At 43.8% G+C, this 17,279-nt stretch overlaps 1 protein-coding gene across 2 annotated transcripts in view; it reads left to right on the forward strand.

Annotated features, from left to right (window-relative positions):
* The window catches only part of So (SIX homeobox 1 protein sine oculis), a 52,797-nt gene extending 39,932 nt beyond the window's left edge, over positions 1 to 12,865 (forward strand). Inside the window, exons 4-5 of one of the 2 annotated variants that reach the window (XM_076800665.1) lie at positions 11,811 to 12,288; positions 12,393 to 12,865. In XM_076800665.1, coding sequence (XP_076656780.1) covers positions 11,811 to 12,288; positions 12,393 to 12,677 — 763 coding nt within the window. In that variant the 3' untranslated portion in view covers positions 12,678 to 12,865. The remainder of the gene's footprint in view (positions 1 to 11,810; positions 12,289 to 12,392) is intronic. The other variant, XM_076800666.1, reaches the window with a different exon arrangement.
* Positions 12,866 to 17,279: the final 4,414 nt, after the last annotated feature.

A 17,279-nucleotide genomic window follows, 5' to 3' on the forward strand; every position in this document is an offset into this window, starting at 1 on the left:
TAATACTGTATAGTATACTATCAAGTCTCGTTGATTTTACAGGTTTTCCTTGCTAGAACGTATGGTTGGGTAGATTTATGCTTTAGGATAGGTTTATCAGAAAAAACATGCAATTAAAAGCAATTGAGCAGAGATTATGTTGGCATCTTTATACATCGTTCATTGACACTGAAATGTTAGTAGGTACGAAAAGCTATGAGTTTTTAGAAGAAATGGAAACTAAAAATCGGGTAGCTTTGACTCGCGGACCGAAGTTTATAAATGAACAATATAAAGAAAGAAGATTCTTGGGACTTCTGGATCCTTCTGCCGTTTATCTAATAATTTATGCGGTAAACCGTCGAGTCACACTGGAATTGCAAAGTGTTAAAATATAACCTAAAAAACCTCCAAAAATGGAACATCAAATCCACAGTGGAATTGTCAAGAAAGTTTCATACATCGTTTTATGAAAAATGAGGGAAGAATTTTTTTGATCGATTGAAAGATTTACAAGTGATTGCACAGGTGAAATAAAAATATTCGTTTTTATGAATACACACGTTTTCTGCCTCCTCGGCGTATGCCATAAATGCATAAAGATCCGCAGTCTGCTGATTATTTTTATACGGTGGAAGCTCGAGAGAGAGAGAGGGAGAGAGAGAGAGAGAGAGAAAGAGAAAGGTACAATCAAGCAGGAAGATATTTTCCCGTGAAATTGCGCGACGGTGGGATTTAGCAGTCAGAGGGGTGGCCGGCCAAGAATACACACGCGCGGATAAAAGGAAAGAAAAGAAAAGAAAAGGCCGGGAGAGCCGGGGCTTGACCACGTGGAGAGCCACGGGAGAAAGAAGGAGAAAGAGCGGAGAGAGGGAGAGTCGAAGTTTGTAAACAGAGGCGGTGTGTACACGGTAGGCTGCATCCCCATTATTTTAGGCCGAAGAAATTCTTTCCTATCTGCTTATGGAATCAGCTGCCCCGGCAGAAGTCCCTACCTTCTGGTTCCTCGACGTGCTCACCTGCCGGCCGGGATGGATAGAAGAAGCGAGACTGTGCTCCCGAAGTGGCCGTCGAAGGGGACCACCGGGGGGTACACGTTGGGAAAATCCTTGCTCGCTCCCTTCTGCCCCCCTGACAAACTAGCCAAAACCGATTTTCAATTTGCTCTGCGTCCTTCGGCTCCTCGAGATCCGCGGCGGCGGCGGCGCAGTTTGCCTTCCTGCCTTTTCCCAGCATTCTCTCCTCCCTTCTACACCCCCTAACAAAACTGTGAGACTACTGTGCTCGAAAAGTGTCGGGACTGTCTTCAATTTTCTCAAAAATTCCTTTACATTAACCATCGAGTGGTAAATTGCTTCATCTTGAAGAATTTCAAATATTTTCTTAAAAGATTTTGTCAGAAATCTTGTTAACAATCAAAAATACCATAAACTTGAAGATCGAGACTCCCCCTTTACTACGACACCGCATAAGTTGACATCAGACACCGTGGACCGGTTCCATTAAACGTAAACTATGAGTTTATTCATGAATAATTGATTTCGTCTCTTTCAAAAAGCGACACCCCCCACTACTATACAATTGTGCCAAGGTTCTCGTCAATCCTCGAAACACCTATTCTTCTCGAGTATGACATGATGATTGTATTTGTTTGACCTTGAGAAGCTTTGCGAAGGTCACTCCTAAAATTCCCATACGCAAGTCTATGTTTTCGATTACTAGACTGCGGATCTTTATGCAAAATAAAAAATATTTGCATCGATTGCAAGACGCAGGAGTGATATAAAAATTTGTTTCGTCTTTTAATTATTTTATTCAGTTGAAACCAATTCGCTGGTATCCTTAAATCTTTTTAATATGCCCACTACTTTAAATTGTGGTTAACCATTTTTGTCGTAAACGCATAAAAGCCGCAGTCTATTGATTACGTATTCTTGCAGGTGATCAGTAGACAGTGGATTTTGTGCATTTACGACAATAATGAGTAGAAGTAATTTAAAACAGTAAAAACATTAGAAGAATTTAAAAATACTGCAATATTATTTTCAACCTACCAAGCATATTAACAAAGAAAATAAATTTCTATTTCACTCCAGTTTGTTGCAATTGAGATATTTACTTATCAGATCAGTCTAAATCTCATTGTCTAAACCATTTGTATCAATGCTCGTATCTGCAGATATCGTGATCATAAGCTTGCTCAATCAATTTCTTCAATCAATTGCTGTGGTTTTAATCAAATTGAAGGTCAGCAGAATGCAGTGCCGGACACGGTCCCTTTTCTCACAGTTACAAAACAATTTTCACCGAAATCTGAGAAACGCACTTATTTATTCCAGCCAGGTAATTATAGCTAGTAAATAGTGGGTAACTAAAAAGCAAAAGATGGCAGCCACGGAATACGAACGGACCATAGGCCAGAGCTCACTATGAACTACCCAAAGAATTTTCCGAACGTCCCGGCAGTTTTGTCGCGGTGTGTACCTTCCTGTTTTCCTCGGTCGAGTAATCCGGAGGCTTCCCTCTGTTCCAGGGAACCGGATAATACCCGATGCCCCTTTAATTCGCAGGTAATCTTACGAAAGTTCCGGCAGGAAGTCAAGTTTCGCGTGTTTCGGCCACGGCTCGCCGAGCAGATCCGCTTTGCGGTTATCTTCCCGTGCTGCCCGCCGCGACGCGCCGCGTCGGTTCCATTCCGACTCGCTTTTCGAAAGACGATCACGCGTTTGGCTAACTTTGAGCCCCGTTGATTTGTGGACGCTCGTTTCGCGGACACGCGTTCTTTGGCACTGACGGACTCCGCCTGCGGAACATGTCAGGAGGATGACACCAGAAATATTACGCAGTGTTACCCGCCTTGTTTATTGTTATTGTTTCTACAGAGTGGTAAATCACGTTCGTGACCGTTACGCGTTCAGGCCGCGCTTCAATAAAATGGCAAAGTATGAGTACCGTACCGTGCCAAACTTTTCCCAAAACAGTCCTGTAAGGTTCTACTTATTCTAGAAGGATTCGATAGATTATAATTATATTATTGGGAAATTATTGTATCTTTTTAGCTTATTCATAATGGCTAGACTTGGGTCCATTTTGACCCAGATTTAGAAGCGCTCCATTGGACTTCTAATCATTTTGAAGCAAGTTTAACCCTTTGCACTCGAAGCTATTTTAACACCAAAACGAAACATTTCTTCCGACCTAGAATATTGCCTTTCTATATATCTTTTTTCATGTTATACATACGAAAATGGTACAACTTACTCGTACAATACCGAAATGTTTAGTAATTTATTAAATACTAACAAATTTAATAATGTAAAAGATATTTTGAATAATGATACAGCAATTTCTAGTGGTGCCTTACAGTCACCATTTGAGTGCTAAGGGTTAAATCACAGTGATTTCTCTATATACGTCGCTGGATGATAAACGTCGCGGAATTATCCCCACTACCGCGGGGTCTGCCCCGTGAAGGGCAACTAGGCTCGGGAGGATCCAGAATGTCTCCTGAACAATACATGACGCCGACAAGACCCGTATTGCTGACAAATACCGAGAATTCACTGTATTTATATTGAATAATAAAATTCTAATGTATGTTCCATATTCGACCAATATGGAAGCAACTACACACGTTACTCAAATCATTCAACGTCCATGAAAAGTTGCATAAAATCTGCATAAATTCGTGAAAAAGTTACATAACTCTTCGATCTCTTTACTAATTGCAAAAGGCGATTTCCAGAAAGGGTATGTAGGCAATAGGCACATTTCACCGAGTTCTCCAATATGGCCGACATTCTTAGAGCGCACTGCGCGGCCGAAATTGTACAAGGTATGTTTACTGCCAGGTGATTCTCAGGTTAAGTTTCGTTCGGTTGGTGGGACATTCGGCAGCGATGTCTCGCGATTCGCTCGATTACGAGCCAGCCAGAAAGGAATTTGGAGGGCGTGAGAGACGCAGCATCGCGCAGAGAGAGAGCATGATCGTCAGCGTGGCGTCTCGCGCGAGACACGCGTACGACGCACACGCTCCTAGGTCCCGCTCGGTTTTCGAAGAACAGAGACGAGAGGCACGACCAACACCAACCGAAAGAGAGAGGAAGAGAGAGAGAGAGAGAAAGAGAGAAAGCGGGACAGAAAGAGGCGGAAAGCCGGCTAAAAGCCGAGCCAAGAGATCTGAGATTTCGGGCTTCTATTCTCGTCGGAGATGCGATCCGATTGCGCTCGTCGTCGCGTTAGAAACGCGAGACAATATTATTAGACTCGTTAGAAAAACGAGGAAATGGAAACTGACTGGCAGCCAGTGAGATCTTAATTGACTGGAGCTGAAAATTTGGCGAGTCCGCGGATTCCGTAAGAATTTTCGCTTAATTGCGAATTGATCGATCGGCCCGCAACCATGCGGGTCCCGTGTTGTCTCCGGGAACCCTGTTACACGGATTCTCACACTGTTTGATCCATGCTATTGATCAACGAGCAACGCGAGCAGCAGTGTTTCTAATTACCTTTCTATTCTTCTCTTGTCTTCGTCTGATACTGATTCGGATGCCATGAAGTATGAGTAACCATTGGACAGCGGATCTTAAAGCAAAATAAAAATTGTCTGAATTGCAACAGACTGGAGTAAAATAGAAAATTATTTTCTTTCTTAATATGTTCGATAGATTGAAAATAATATAACTGTATTTCCAAATTCTTCTAATGTTTTCACCGTTTTATATTACATCTACTCATTTTTAAACGTTTCAACCATTATATGTATTGCACAAAGACATCATTATAACTTATATATTGTATTATAATTAGACCGCGGATGTTTATGGAATTTTCAATTTTTGTAGGCAAGTTTTAGGAAAGCGGAAACAAATAAAATCTAATTTTCAGTGGTAGCTTTGTAGATCTGAAATAAATAAAAATCGTACTAAATTCTGTGGAATTTTATGTTATAGCATTTTCTCAAAATTTTCAGAAACGCATAAAGATCCGCAGTCTAATGATAATTAATACTATTTTGTCGGGGGATTCGTGTTATTGCGCGACACTCGCGCATCGTCTTTCACCCCAAATGGCCGGGGACCCTCGAGGTTGGTGGGTGGCGCGCAATTTGAAAGCGGCGCGCGCGCGAGGGATGCGTTACACCCTAACCTTCGTAGGAGCGCGTACAAAATATCAATTCCCCGACTGACCGTTTCTGTCAGAGGGGACACGTCGTACGAGGAGCCGCGTAGTTTCGCGGTGGAAGGGCAAGAAGGACTCGGGATTAGCATAATTCGTAATTTAATTTCCCGATAAATTTCCCGGCGCGTTATTCGCCGGGCCCGACCGACCCGAGATGAGATGCTATCGGGTCGCGCGATTCCACTAATTCGCGTCTAAGTTTATATCGGCCTGGAGAGAGCAGCACGGGGTCGAGATAGGATCTCCCTCCTGTTCCCCTTCTTTCTCCCCTTTCCCTTCTGGAATCCTTTTCTCCCGCGGGCCGCCTCGTAAAATCGGATTATATCGGCTCTGTCGCCCCTGCGTTGACGCACACTTTATTCGAGCCACCACACGATATCGCCTCCACGTTGTCCCTGTTTTATCAAACAACTGGGGTCAGGGTTCGCGATCCTAGTTCGCGCGGCGTTTTTCTGTTTCCTAGAACCGCCTCGAGTTTGAACCTCTCAGCCGCGGTAAGCCACTTTCCGGAGTCGCTTCAGAGATACGAAGGTCACCTTTGTTTTGTTTTAGACAGAATGCTATGTTTTGGTACTTTTTTCCGATAGCGGCTATCGAGACGAATCCAATGAGGTGCGACATTGAGGTTGATGTAAGTTTGTTTCGCGTTTGTTGTCATAGATGACCTTGGTTGACCTTCAAAGACCTGAATGTTGCACCTCATTGGATTCGTCTCAACAGCCGCTGTCAGAAAACAATAAATACCAAAATATAGCATTCTATCTGACAAAACTAAGGTGACCTTCGTATCTCTGAGGCGAATCCACCTAGCAACAGAAGATTAACCCCCTGTTGACCCGTGCAACATTTGTTTCGAAAACTTTTCTACTGGTATCATACTTCCGGAGTTATTCAAGGTTTATAAGTGCCTGTATAGTTGAAAGTAGACTGCGGATTTTACGCATTCACGACACAAATCAGTAGGTGTAATTCGAAACAGTAAAAAGAGTTTAACGATGTCGACATACTATTTTTGGCATATAAAAATTATTAATGAGCGAAATCAATTTTCACTTACAGTGACTCCCACTAATATTCGGACGCTCTTAAAAATCGCACACCTTTGTCAACATTGGACTACACTATTTGAATTTTTTGTCAGGGTATTTCGCCCTTATGTGATCATTTTGAAACGTCTATAGCTCATTGCAACGTTGGCCGATTTTGATGAAATTCTCAGAATATGTACAATTCATACAGATCTGCAAATCGTACTTTCTAAATTTTCAATGTAAGTCCACATAAAGTTACAAAATACAACTTTCACTATTTTCTCTGCAATTTCGACCAATTGCAATTTTTGTAAAAATTTTAGTTTCACTTTATGTAGCAAACCAATTGTGCTAACTTCTTAAAAAGAAAATCCAAGTCGTATGGTCCAATATTAACAAAGAGCAAGACTTTTAAAAGCGTCCAAATATTAGCAGGTCTCTATAGCTCCTATAGATTGCAATTGACGTACAAAAATTTTATTTTGTATAAAGATCTGCAGGCTAGTTACAAGAATGGTTCTCCGTCCAAACTTTGAAACGAATTTTCACAACCACCTAACAAACCTAAAAATCTGCAATGGGTCGGTTTGACTGGTCCTCCGATGGCTCCGGTGTTAATTGTTCGAGGTTGACGACGACACTTTCGTCATCGTTCCCGAATCCCGTTCTCGCCGAAAATGCCGATTAGCATTCATAATTCACTGTTCCGTACGTCGAAGGTTCGGCTGGTCCGGGATCCTGCGGCGAGGAAGGCGGTTTTAAAGATCGTTCGTCCGTTGTTTCTCGACTGTGGCGAGATAGAATCTGTCTCGGGCCCGGTCGGGTCCCGAGGTTGGAACCATTTTCTGGCTGTTTCTCCGTTTCGTTCCGAGGGCGAACGAATCGATCTTGCAACGCCAGCCATCGCGTCGAGCCTAGGTCGCCGACGGAATTTCGAAGCGGAGCTTATTTACGAACTGACCGATTAATAAAACGCGCCGCGCCTTCGATCATTATCTGCGCAACGCTGTGTAAAAGCGACGCCCGACGGTGATGCTATAAAATCGCGCGGAGCCTCGTTTTTCGGGTCGTTTCGGCATTACCGCCGCGGAGAACTGTCCCAACGCATCGGAAACAATTAAGAATAACGACGACTAAAATTATCCTATCAGGCATCTGGAAACATTTTTACGGCTCTTAGGTGGTCTACCTGTTTGTCCTTGATCGTCCAGAATCCCTTCATTGTCTTCAACTTGGCACCCGTGTACTCGGAATCGGGACAAACTTATCTATAAAAACTCAAAATTGATATGTCAACCCTTTGACAGTCGTCCAAGCAATATCAGTCTGTGTCCGCGAGCGATTTTTAAAGAAATTGTTACTCTCGGAACAGGTCGAAACAAATTTTTACCAAGCCAAAATAATAAATAAAGGTGTACTAATGGTATTTATTATTAAGTGGTATTAATTTTTACCACTTTTTCCTTCATATTACACGTTAACTGCTACGTCAGTCATCATTCACTCTCAAGACTGCGGATCTTCATGCAAGATAAAAATCGTTTTCATTAATTGTAGGACATAGGAACTAAATGGGAATTTATTCCCCTTCTCAGAGGAAACAATGTATTAATATTGTTATATTTTGTTAAACCGTTTGCAATTACATCCACCCATTTTTTAACGATTAACCCTTAGCACTCGAATGGCGACTGTAAGGCTTCACTAAAAATTGCTGTATCATTATTCAAAATATTGCTTACATTATTAAATGTGTTTGTATTTAATAAATTACTAAACACTTCAGTATTTTTGTACGTATAACACGAAAAGAAATATATATAGAAGGGAAATACTCTAGGTTGGGAGAAATGTTTCGGAGTTAAAATAGCAAATGGTTAATTGATGAACGACTTTACCGAAATAATCGACTAATTGTCGCGATCGAAAGAAAGCACGAAAGGGGGGTTGAAACGTCGGGTTAGACGGTGGAGGGGATGGGAGGTAGACATTGATCCCAGGTGAACGGAGTGGTAGGTGTCACGGCGAACGAGTCGGCCAAATAAATGTCTCCTACGCGCGATGAGTCACAAATCCTAATGAAAATAATAATGCCCGAAAGATTCCGTTCTTTCGTGGCCGCGCGGCGCAACGCGGATAAATTTACTGCGCGATCCTGCCTCGGATAAGGCATACCTGGGGACACCTCGTCGGGGTTATGGACCCTGGCATGCAACGGGTGGCGAGGAAAGTACCGGTGGAAACAAGCCGATCCTCTTGTCCAACGTCTCGGAAACTACGTCGTTCCACGTGTGGGATCTGTTGCATCGCGTCTCGCGGAGATAATTCTTGTTGTCCCCGGTTCTCGTTCCCGGGGACTACCCTGCCTGCCAACCGGGGGACCAGATTTTCACCTGCCGAACGGATTTATCGTCGCCTCCGCCGAGACACCGGGGTCGGATCCTGGGAAGGATCACCGGGTCGATTCCTTTTTAACACGGGATCGTTTTTTGGTGCCGGCTTCTGATCCTGGCGACGATAATTTCGCGATCGCCGCCGCCGCGCCGCTGAAAACAACTACGCTCCGACAGGATTCACTGGAAATAGGAGAACACGGCTGTTAGCATAACACTTTAAACGCGTAAACTCGCCTACATCCCCGGCGTTCCTTAGCCCTTAACACCCCCTCCCCCCCCCCCCCCCCGTTCCTATCAATTTGACACATTTTTCGCGCAAAGGATAATGTCAGTCTGGCATTTCTGGAACAATTGATCTGAAACTTTGGAACTTTTATTTTTCTCTTGAATAATGTATTTACATACATGTATAAAAATAATATTTAACCTTCTCTACTGCTATTATAACGTTAACCGTTTACAGGGGTCCACCCCATATATTATAGACGGTAAAACTAATTATTAGTTGGTCCCTCAGACCGCTCGGACAAATATCATATATATAAAAATAATATTTAACCTTCTCTACTGGTATTCTAATGTTAACTCTGTACAGGGGTCCACCTCACACATTATAGACGATAAAACTAATTATTGGGTGGTCTCTCAGAACGCTGGGACAAATTAAATAAATTTTAGTAATAACTGGATACATATGACACGTCAATAATTTCGCGAATTTAACATTGGACTTCAATTGAGAGGTATGGAGGAAGTGAAATAGGAATAAATGAAAATTGAAAGCGGTGCCGCAGACCTACTAATAACACCTGTCTAATGAAGCCATTGTTGTGTCAATTACAACGTAACATTTTCACCTAAATGTACTAGTAGAGGTTAGTTTTTGAATTTTAAACGAATCGGTCACGAAAAAACTAAGACACTGAATGCGATCCAGAACTCCCAGACAAGCGTGTTAGGAAGAGTATACAGTGTTTACTCTATATATGTCCCTAGCCGATAAAAGTCCCAGAACTATCCCGCGGGGTATACCTCGTGAGGGACCAAGAAGCTCGAGGATCAAAGAATAGTATCTCCTGTCCGATATATGTCCGTGGCTACACCCGTGTTTTGGACATATATCGAGTAAAACACTGTACTCTCCCAAGACTCGGTATAATAAATCGCTCAAAAAAGTTGAGGGTTTTTATTTTCCTTAGAACATAGCTCTCAACAGTGAAAACAAAATTTGTTAATATTTTATAGAGTGTTGGGACTCCCCTGTAACGATGATCAAACCAACGCTGTTAATTTTACGCGAATCCTAATGAAACAAACCAACCCTAATGACTAGACTGCGGAACTTTATGCATTTATGGCTTATAAAAATGTCCAAAAAATCCGAGAACAAAAAATACGATAGAATTTAGTACGATTTTTATGTATTTTGGATCTACAAAGGCTGTTCCCACTGAAAATACAATTTCATGTGACACCGCTTTCTTACGATTTGTCTACAAAAATCGAAAACTCCATAAACATCCGCATTCTACTAATGACTCTACCGTGAATTTTCACACGGGTCAGCGTGGGTATCTATCGAGAAGCCCGAGCGACCAATGGCGATAGAATGATCCCGGATAAGCTAGGAAGAGCAGTTCGGTTTGGGGTTCTGTTATCAGCTCGGTAGCCTAGCCGTGGCGGCCCCGGGGACCGGTTCTCGAAAAACAACACCCCGTAGACAAGTGTCGTGGCACTTGCGGCGGAGACAGTGCCGTATCGCGGCGGGCACGTCTAAACGACTTGTAAAACAAGCGCTTAACGATTGCTCGTACCTGAACGCAGAGAGAACGGAACGGTGGAAGACGACGCGTGATGTCCTGGTAGTGGGGGTGGAGTAGAAGGAACCGGGGGAACAAGAAGAAGAAGAAGAAGAGGAAGAAGAAGAAGAAGAAGAAGAAGAAGAGGGGGACAGTCACGGGGCCCTTCAGGTCCCACGTGTTTCGACTTCGAGGAGGTCCAGCCCGCTAAATTGAGTTTACGAGACGACCGAGATCGTCTCTTTGTCTCGCGCCGGATCTCGCTTTATATTCCTATTCTTCCATCGTTTTTACCCGTCCGCCCCCTCCCCATCCCCTTCCGCGTCCACCCTTAATTCACAAGTACCCTCTTCTCGGTAGTTTACGCATCGGCCGCGGTATTATCTTACCCGATATTATTCCGTGCCCCTATCCTCTTCCGCTTCGAGTCACTGCCGATCACCGCTCGAAACTGCTCCATCCCTTTCTCTCTCTCTCTCTCTCTTTTCCACTCTCTGTAGTCTCGGGTTCTTTCGTTCAGTAATTATATTAGACTCGTTCCGTATGCCCGGGCTAGAGGGAGACCGGTCGGGGCGAGATTATTCGATAGAGGGTATATTACGAAAGTGCGAATCGCGGCGAGGCCGATTCGCCGGGGAATATATTAATTGGGATGCGGGGATAGGCCACCATGTATTGTTAACCGTGTAACGAGGGGCTCGTGGAATCGATAAGATACGTAAAACGCGATCGCGCCGATCCAGAATCGTCGAGCGAGCCACCTCGTGCGAGATCGCCCGTTAGAGATCGGTTCACCGTTCGGAATGGCGACTTTTGAGGAAGGGATATGTGGGTTTATTACACTCCCAGTAAAATACTATGTAAAGCCATGCATATCTACGTTACAAAACGGAATTTATTTTCTGGCATTGTTACAGTTTTCTCGAGAAAACTCAACGCCACACTGTAATTCATAAGAATCACGAAGCTAGATAAGAATAGCTGATAACGCTTCCTGTTAACGACAAAACTATAAAACAACATGCAGTATTATAGACTGCGGATCTTTATGCAAAATAAAAAATGTTTGCATCGATTCCAAGACACAGGAGCCATGTAAAAAATCATTCCTTCTTTTAGTTAACTTACTAAAGCAAAACACATACACTGGTGGCCTTAAATCGTTTTAATATGGCCACCGCTTTAAATCGAGCGTGCCCATTTTTATCATAAATCCATAAAATCCGCAGTCTAATTATAAATAACAGTAAACTTATTGGAAGTTCTGTCGTATTTCTAATTTTGGCATCGGATGTCAAAGAATTGACTGTATGTCAGTTGAACTTGAATAGAGGCATCACTTTATAGCTCGTCCTCGTATCTCAGATTACAATCAATGGATAATTTCCATCGTTTCTGATCCGACCAATCGTTTTCTGTTGCAGTGGTCAAAGGGAGGACAAGACCCATGGCGGAGGACACGACTCGAGTAGCGAGAGCGGCGAAGACTCGAAGAGGCTAGCGATAGGGCCGCCGCAGTCTCAGCAGCCGTTGGCTTGCGCGTTGCAACAGCAACAGCAGCAACAACAGCAACAACAGCAACAGATAGTGGAGCACCAGCAGACGTCGAACATGTATCAGCTTCCGCCGCCCGTTTCCGTCTCGAGTCCTCACGCGTACCAAGGCCACGGCTCGACCTTGAGTCATCCTCATACGCCGACGCACCACATGCAGCACCACGACGCCAGCAGCGAGAGCGGCGACGACAAGCGGAATCTTCATCATCAGATACAGCAACATCTCCAGGTCGGTGCACAGGCTACACACGGTTTGGTGCATCCGACGGCGACCTTGCCGCCGCCACCGCCCAGCTGCGCCCAGCAGAAGAGTCAGCTGGACTATATGCAGTACTATAGCCCGCAGGTTAGCAATGGCGTTTCGGTAACCCGAGTTTATCGTCGGCCGATTTTCATCGTGTACGCTAACGTCTCTGTTATATCCGCGATATGGAATCACGCCTGTTACAGGATTACCTGATCAGCACGCCGACCTCCGCGGACCTTCAGAAGTCTCTTCCTCACACGGCGACGTCGATGCAGATGGGTGCTATAGCTCCTTCCATGGGTGGGCTGAGCCCGATGGGGCCGTCGACGATGCTGCCGAACACGATGCAGGGTGTGAACACGATGAACACGATGTCGATGAACGGCATGGGCATGGGGGCGTACCAGGGTATGGGTTCCATGGGCATGTCGACGTCCCACGGAGGTTATCACAGCGGCCTCGTGCTGGGTGATTATCATTCGTTGTGACCCTGGGCCCCGGCCAGCCAGAGCAAAGGAACAAAGAGGAAACTGAACGGAGAGCTGGTCTCATAAGGATCTGCCACGGCACGCGTCCTCCGAGAATGAATCCCGTTTGCCAACACGTCCGAGTAACCGAAAGACTCCTTCGGGATCACTCTGAATCCATCGGCCCGGGACTCTCTGTGATCCTCCCGGGGTCAGTCTACTCGGATCCCCTAAATCGGTCGGAGAACGTTTCCCTACCTCGGTGTCGAATCGAATTCGGAATTCGCGAATGTTCCCGATCGTGTCGGGGTTCTCGACGGATGATCGAACGGACCGAACACGAGATCCAGAAGCGAGATCGTATAGCTCGCGCACCGGTACGTTTTATTAACAAGAGTTCGATCGCAACCGTTTTCAAAATCGAAACAGACCACTCGCCGGACGTTTCGAGAACGAATGCCCGTGCAGTTGCTCGACACGATGCGGTCGTTTCGCCTCGCGACCTTGACTCGCAGAGCTTCGAGAAGTCGCAGATCGGTCGTAGAGACGGCTAGACCGGAGATCGAGATGGACAGTCGCTTCCTGGTGAAATAGCAAAAGACATGTTAGCATTTTTCTTTTCGCGTATCGCGTATCGCGTTACGCGCGACAAGGCAGAGCTCGTACACTTCCAGAAACGCGGTGTCGCACCGTCGCGCGCGCGCGCGCGCACCGTGTCTGTTTTTTCACGGATCCAGCAACCTGCGCACCCCCTCCCCATCTCCCATCGAAACCATCCCCTAATTCTCGTAGCGTTAACGCCCGTACCTAGCTCCTCAGAATAAGAGACAACGCATACGTTATTTACGGTTACCAGTAGTCGGGATCGGACCGTGCACGCTTCAGCTGGTATGAGCGATGAGAACACTCGTCCCGGATTAACGGACGCCATGCTACGATCTGCTCGAGCGATCCAGAGTTTGCTCGATCCAGAGCGATCGAAATTCCTTTTATGGCCTCAATTATTCGAACATCTTACGCCTGAAGTATCCTAATGAGCTTCGGACTCAAATAACTCGGTCTGAGGCGGTCCACTATTTATTCTTCGAATCGACAAACATTGATCTTAGCGTTGTAATTCAGTAACTATTCTATTTTACGAACTTTTATGTTTGACCCTTTAGTTCGGATAATCGAGGTTCTACTATACTTTGCTTCCTGCAGGGATTGCAATGCGCAGAATCAAATTTTTAGTCGAGCAATCACGCAATCATTACTATACAGATATCATGGAATTATAATCTAGAGTAATTTATATAAAGTGAACCAAATTTTCGAGTCATCGTGATCGTCGCGAGCATCTTGAGAAACGATTTTGACGAAAATCGTTTTCATCCGGGGCAGAAAGAAAATCAAAATGTTGCACAAATTCCTTTTTATCCTAGATTACCGACTAATTGATGGACCTAATCGTGGTACAATGGAATCTGTCGCGAGAAATCCATGTCGTTCGTTTGTTTCGCGACAGTATGGCTGACGGTAACCTTGAAAAGACGGCTCGGACGAAGAGTCGTGAAAAAGACAACGAAGATGCAAAGTCGAGAATGATCCCTGAGGCGTGTACGGCTCCCCAGCCAGCAGCTAATTAATTAACGTCGCTATAACGAACCACACATGCTCTTTATACACAATCTTCTTACACCGTACGCTTCTGTGTTTGTCCTGTGTACATATGTAGATAATACACATACACACACGCACACGTACACATACACGTACACGTACATACATACGAGACATGCACACATTATCACACACGTACACATTCACATTCGAGAGAAGATTAAGTTAATCTCGTTTGTATTAGGCGAGTGCCGGGTGCTCGCGATTCAATTTCACCTCGTGATACTTATAATTATTCTTGATGACGGCTCATTGCATGGAGTTTCTTTTCATTCGGTCCCTTATCGCTTTATCAAAACGCCATGTTTGTTCTCGTTGTACAGATTGTTCGTCAATTAATGGGAAACTTTGACGATTCAATCGAAGAATTGAAATATGATTGGTATAGAAATTTGTAATTTATTTTTCAATCAAATAGAAAGTAGACGTCAAATTATTATCGCGTCTCTTCGTTGGGAAAGTTCAAACTGAGAGAACCTTCCTTAAACGTACATCCATAATTTTCGTTTTTATTTGAAATCATTTCCGACGACGTTGTGTAATTTAAATTGTTTGCAACGCTCGGAATTATGAGCTGTGGCAAGCGACGTGATCCGATCGTCCTTGCAGTCTTGCCCCAAGATGTATAATTTGCCAGCAAAAATTAAACGTCGTCAAAATAAAAAGTCGCAGCTATTATGGTCGTCCATTTCAAAAAATTTATTTACAAAATGGCAGTCGTTCGGGATCGGGAACGCTTTTAATGTTTTCCACGAAGAAATAAATTGGATTCGCGGAGGGTTAATTAGCTGTTCTCGGTTGAAAAATGATTATAAACGTGCCAGTAAGTGGACAGAAACGTGTAGATTCGAATGGTATGCAAATTAGCTCGACCAAAGCGGCGCATAGTAGGCGGAGCAGCTGTTTCCTGCCAACCAATTGGCTAGTGTCAATCGTCCCTTCGCGGATTAAATCAGCAACACCTTTTATGAATGCCTCAGCCGCTACCGAGCCACGGGTTCACCTTGCTTGAAGCTGTTCGACGATTTAATCTCTGCGACAATGTCCCACAAACAAATTTTTCCACTCGGAGTATAGGAGGTGTCGTTTGCACACTCGGTATATCGCACTATTATACTCTGTGCTACTATTCAAAAGTTTCAGATTTTTTGAGATGCTCGTATAGGGCGTACAGTAAGTTTAGTGCACTCTTGATTCGTTAATATTGGGCTGTTGCACATGGAATGTCAGATTTTACAATGCAAACGTTATGGAGACCTAACCAAAATTCGTCGGTAAAGTAGAAACTGATACTAATATGTTAAAAAATTCTTTTAGGAAACGTGTTTTTAATGCAAGTTGATAAATCAGATTTGGCCGATTTTCAGAACTTCGGAAACTAAACGTAAAATGAAGACGACTACGTACAGTAAATAAATAATCCGAACGACCAAAAAATTCAATTTTTACTACAATACAATTGAGTTTCGATAAATAAATTTTATTCAGAAAAAAAGGTACGTTTGTTTAACGTTAACAATTTAAAAATCGGACATTTCGTATGCAACAATCTAATACTAGAACTACCGAGTAATAAATGCGACTGACGTATTCTTTTTTATATGTAACGCAATTTTTATTGTAACATGTGCTTCGATGAAGAAGTTTTATAATTTCAGTCATTGTGGTAAGAGAAAATTAGGAGCCGGTCATTTATCGACTGGTTCGGTAGTTCTAGTATGGACGAATATTTTTTGTGTATAGTATCTTACAGTAGAGACATTATCGACACTGCTAAGAACGAAGTATTGGGTAATAATATGTACATAAAGAAATACGTACTGTTTGATTGAAAAGATCACTTACAAAGAGTATGGCTGATGAATACGCCGATATACATTATTTATTGCAACACTAGGTCAAATCGACGGGTTCTAATATTTTCCATTTGCAATCATTGAGACGATGAAGATGCGTCCGCGAGAAACTATTCCGGAAATTTCTTTCGAAATGGCTAAAAATTCGGAGAAATTCGTGTTAAATTTTATAAAGCAATGTAAAATGGTCAGTTTTAGTGCTGCGCGAACCTAGTGTGAACACAGATACATCAACTTTTCGCTTTGAAAGGTCCAAAGTTTTCGAGAAGGTCTGCAGCAGCAGCTCAGATCGAAACTCTTCTTATTCTCGAACGTTCTGTACACAGGCAAAGAATCTCGCGATCCTATTTCATTTTGTAAATTACCGAGAGAGTATCCCCCAAACATTCGAAACTCGACGCGCACCTGGTATATGATAAACACCGTCATAGAATAAGTTAGCGCGTAAGTTATCATTTAATCGCAGTTCGCAGTCTGTACATAAAGAGGAAAAGGGGAGTGATAGAGGCGGAAAGAGAGATTGCGGGAGAAAGAGGAAGAATGCTAGTGAAAAGTGCGATCATGGGAAAGAGAGAGTGAGAGAGCAGAATATTTGAGAGAATGCGAGAGAGAGTGAGAGAGAATGAGAGAAAAAGGAGGGGGGACAAAAGTGGAGGAAAAGGCGAGACAGAGTCAGGGGATAGAGGCAAGAGTTATCAGTTCTCTATTTAAGAGACATCTCTCGCGCAGATGTCCCGGAATGTATTCCATTCGCTGCGACATTGCCTTGTAAGATTCTTATCTAGGATGTTGTGGAGGGAAAGGATTTCCCTTTAAACAGAGTCCTCGGGACGAAACAGGGTAAGAGAGGAGAGACAAAGGGGGAGAGACCGGCCGGATACTAACGAGCACAGAGACACAGCCGCTTTTCTATAGAACACGCGCCTTTGACTCTTGGCTGTACCAAACTCTCAGGCCACCTGGTACAACGCAAGGAAATCGCAACAGGTGGAGATCCAGCTTTTTGCAGATCATTTGTCCTCCCTTCATCCCACATTATGGTACACTTTTAGTTTTCTTCTGGCACAAATAACATCTTCACTCCAGTCTTCCTCATTCTAATTCA

This window comes from Halictus rubicundus, chromosome 15 (assembly GCF_050948215.1).
Source record: "Halictus rubicundus isolate RS-2024b chromosome 15, iyHalRubi1_principal, whole genome shotgun sequence".
Lineage (NCBI taxonomy): Eukaryota > Metazoa > Arthropoda > Insecta > Hymenoptera > Halictidae > Halictus > Halictus rubicundus.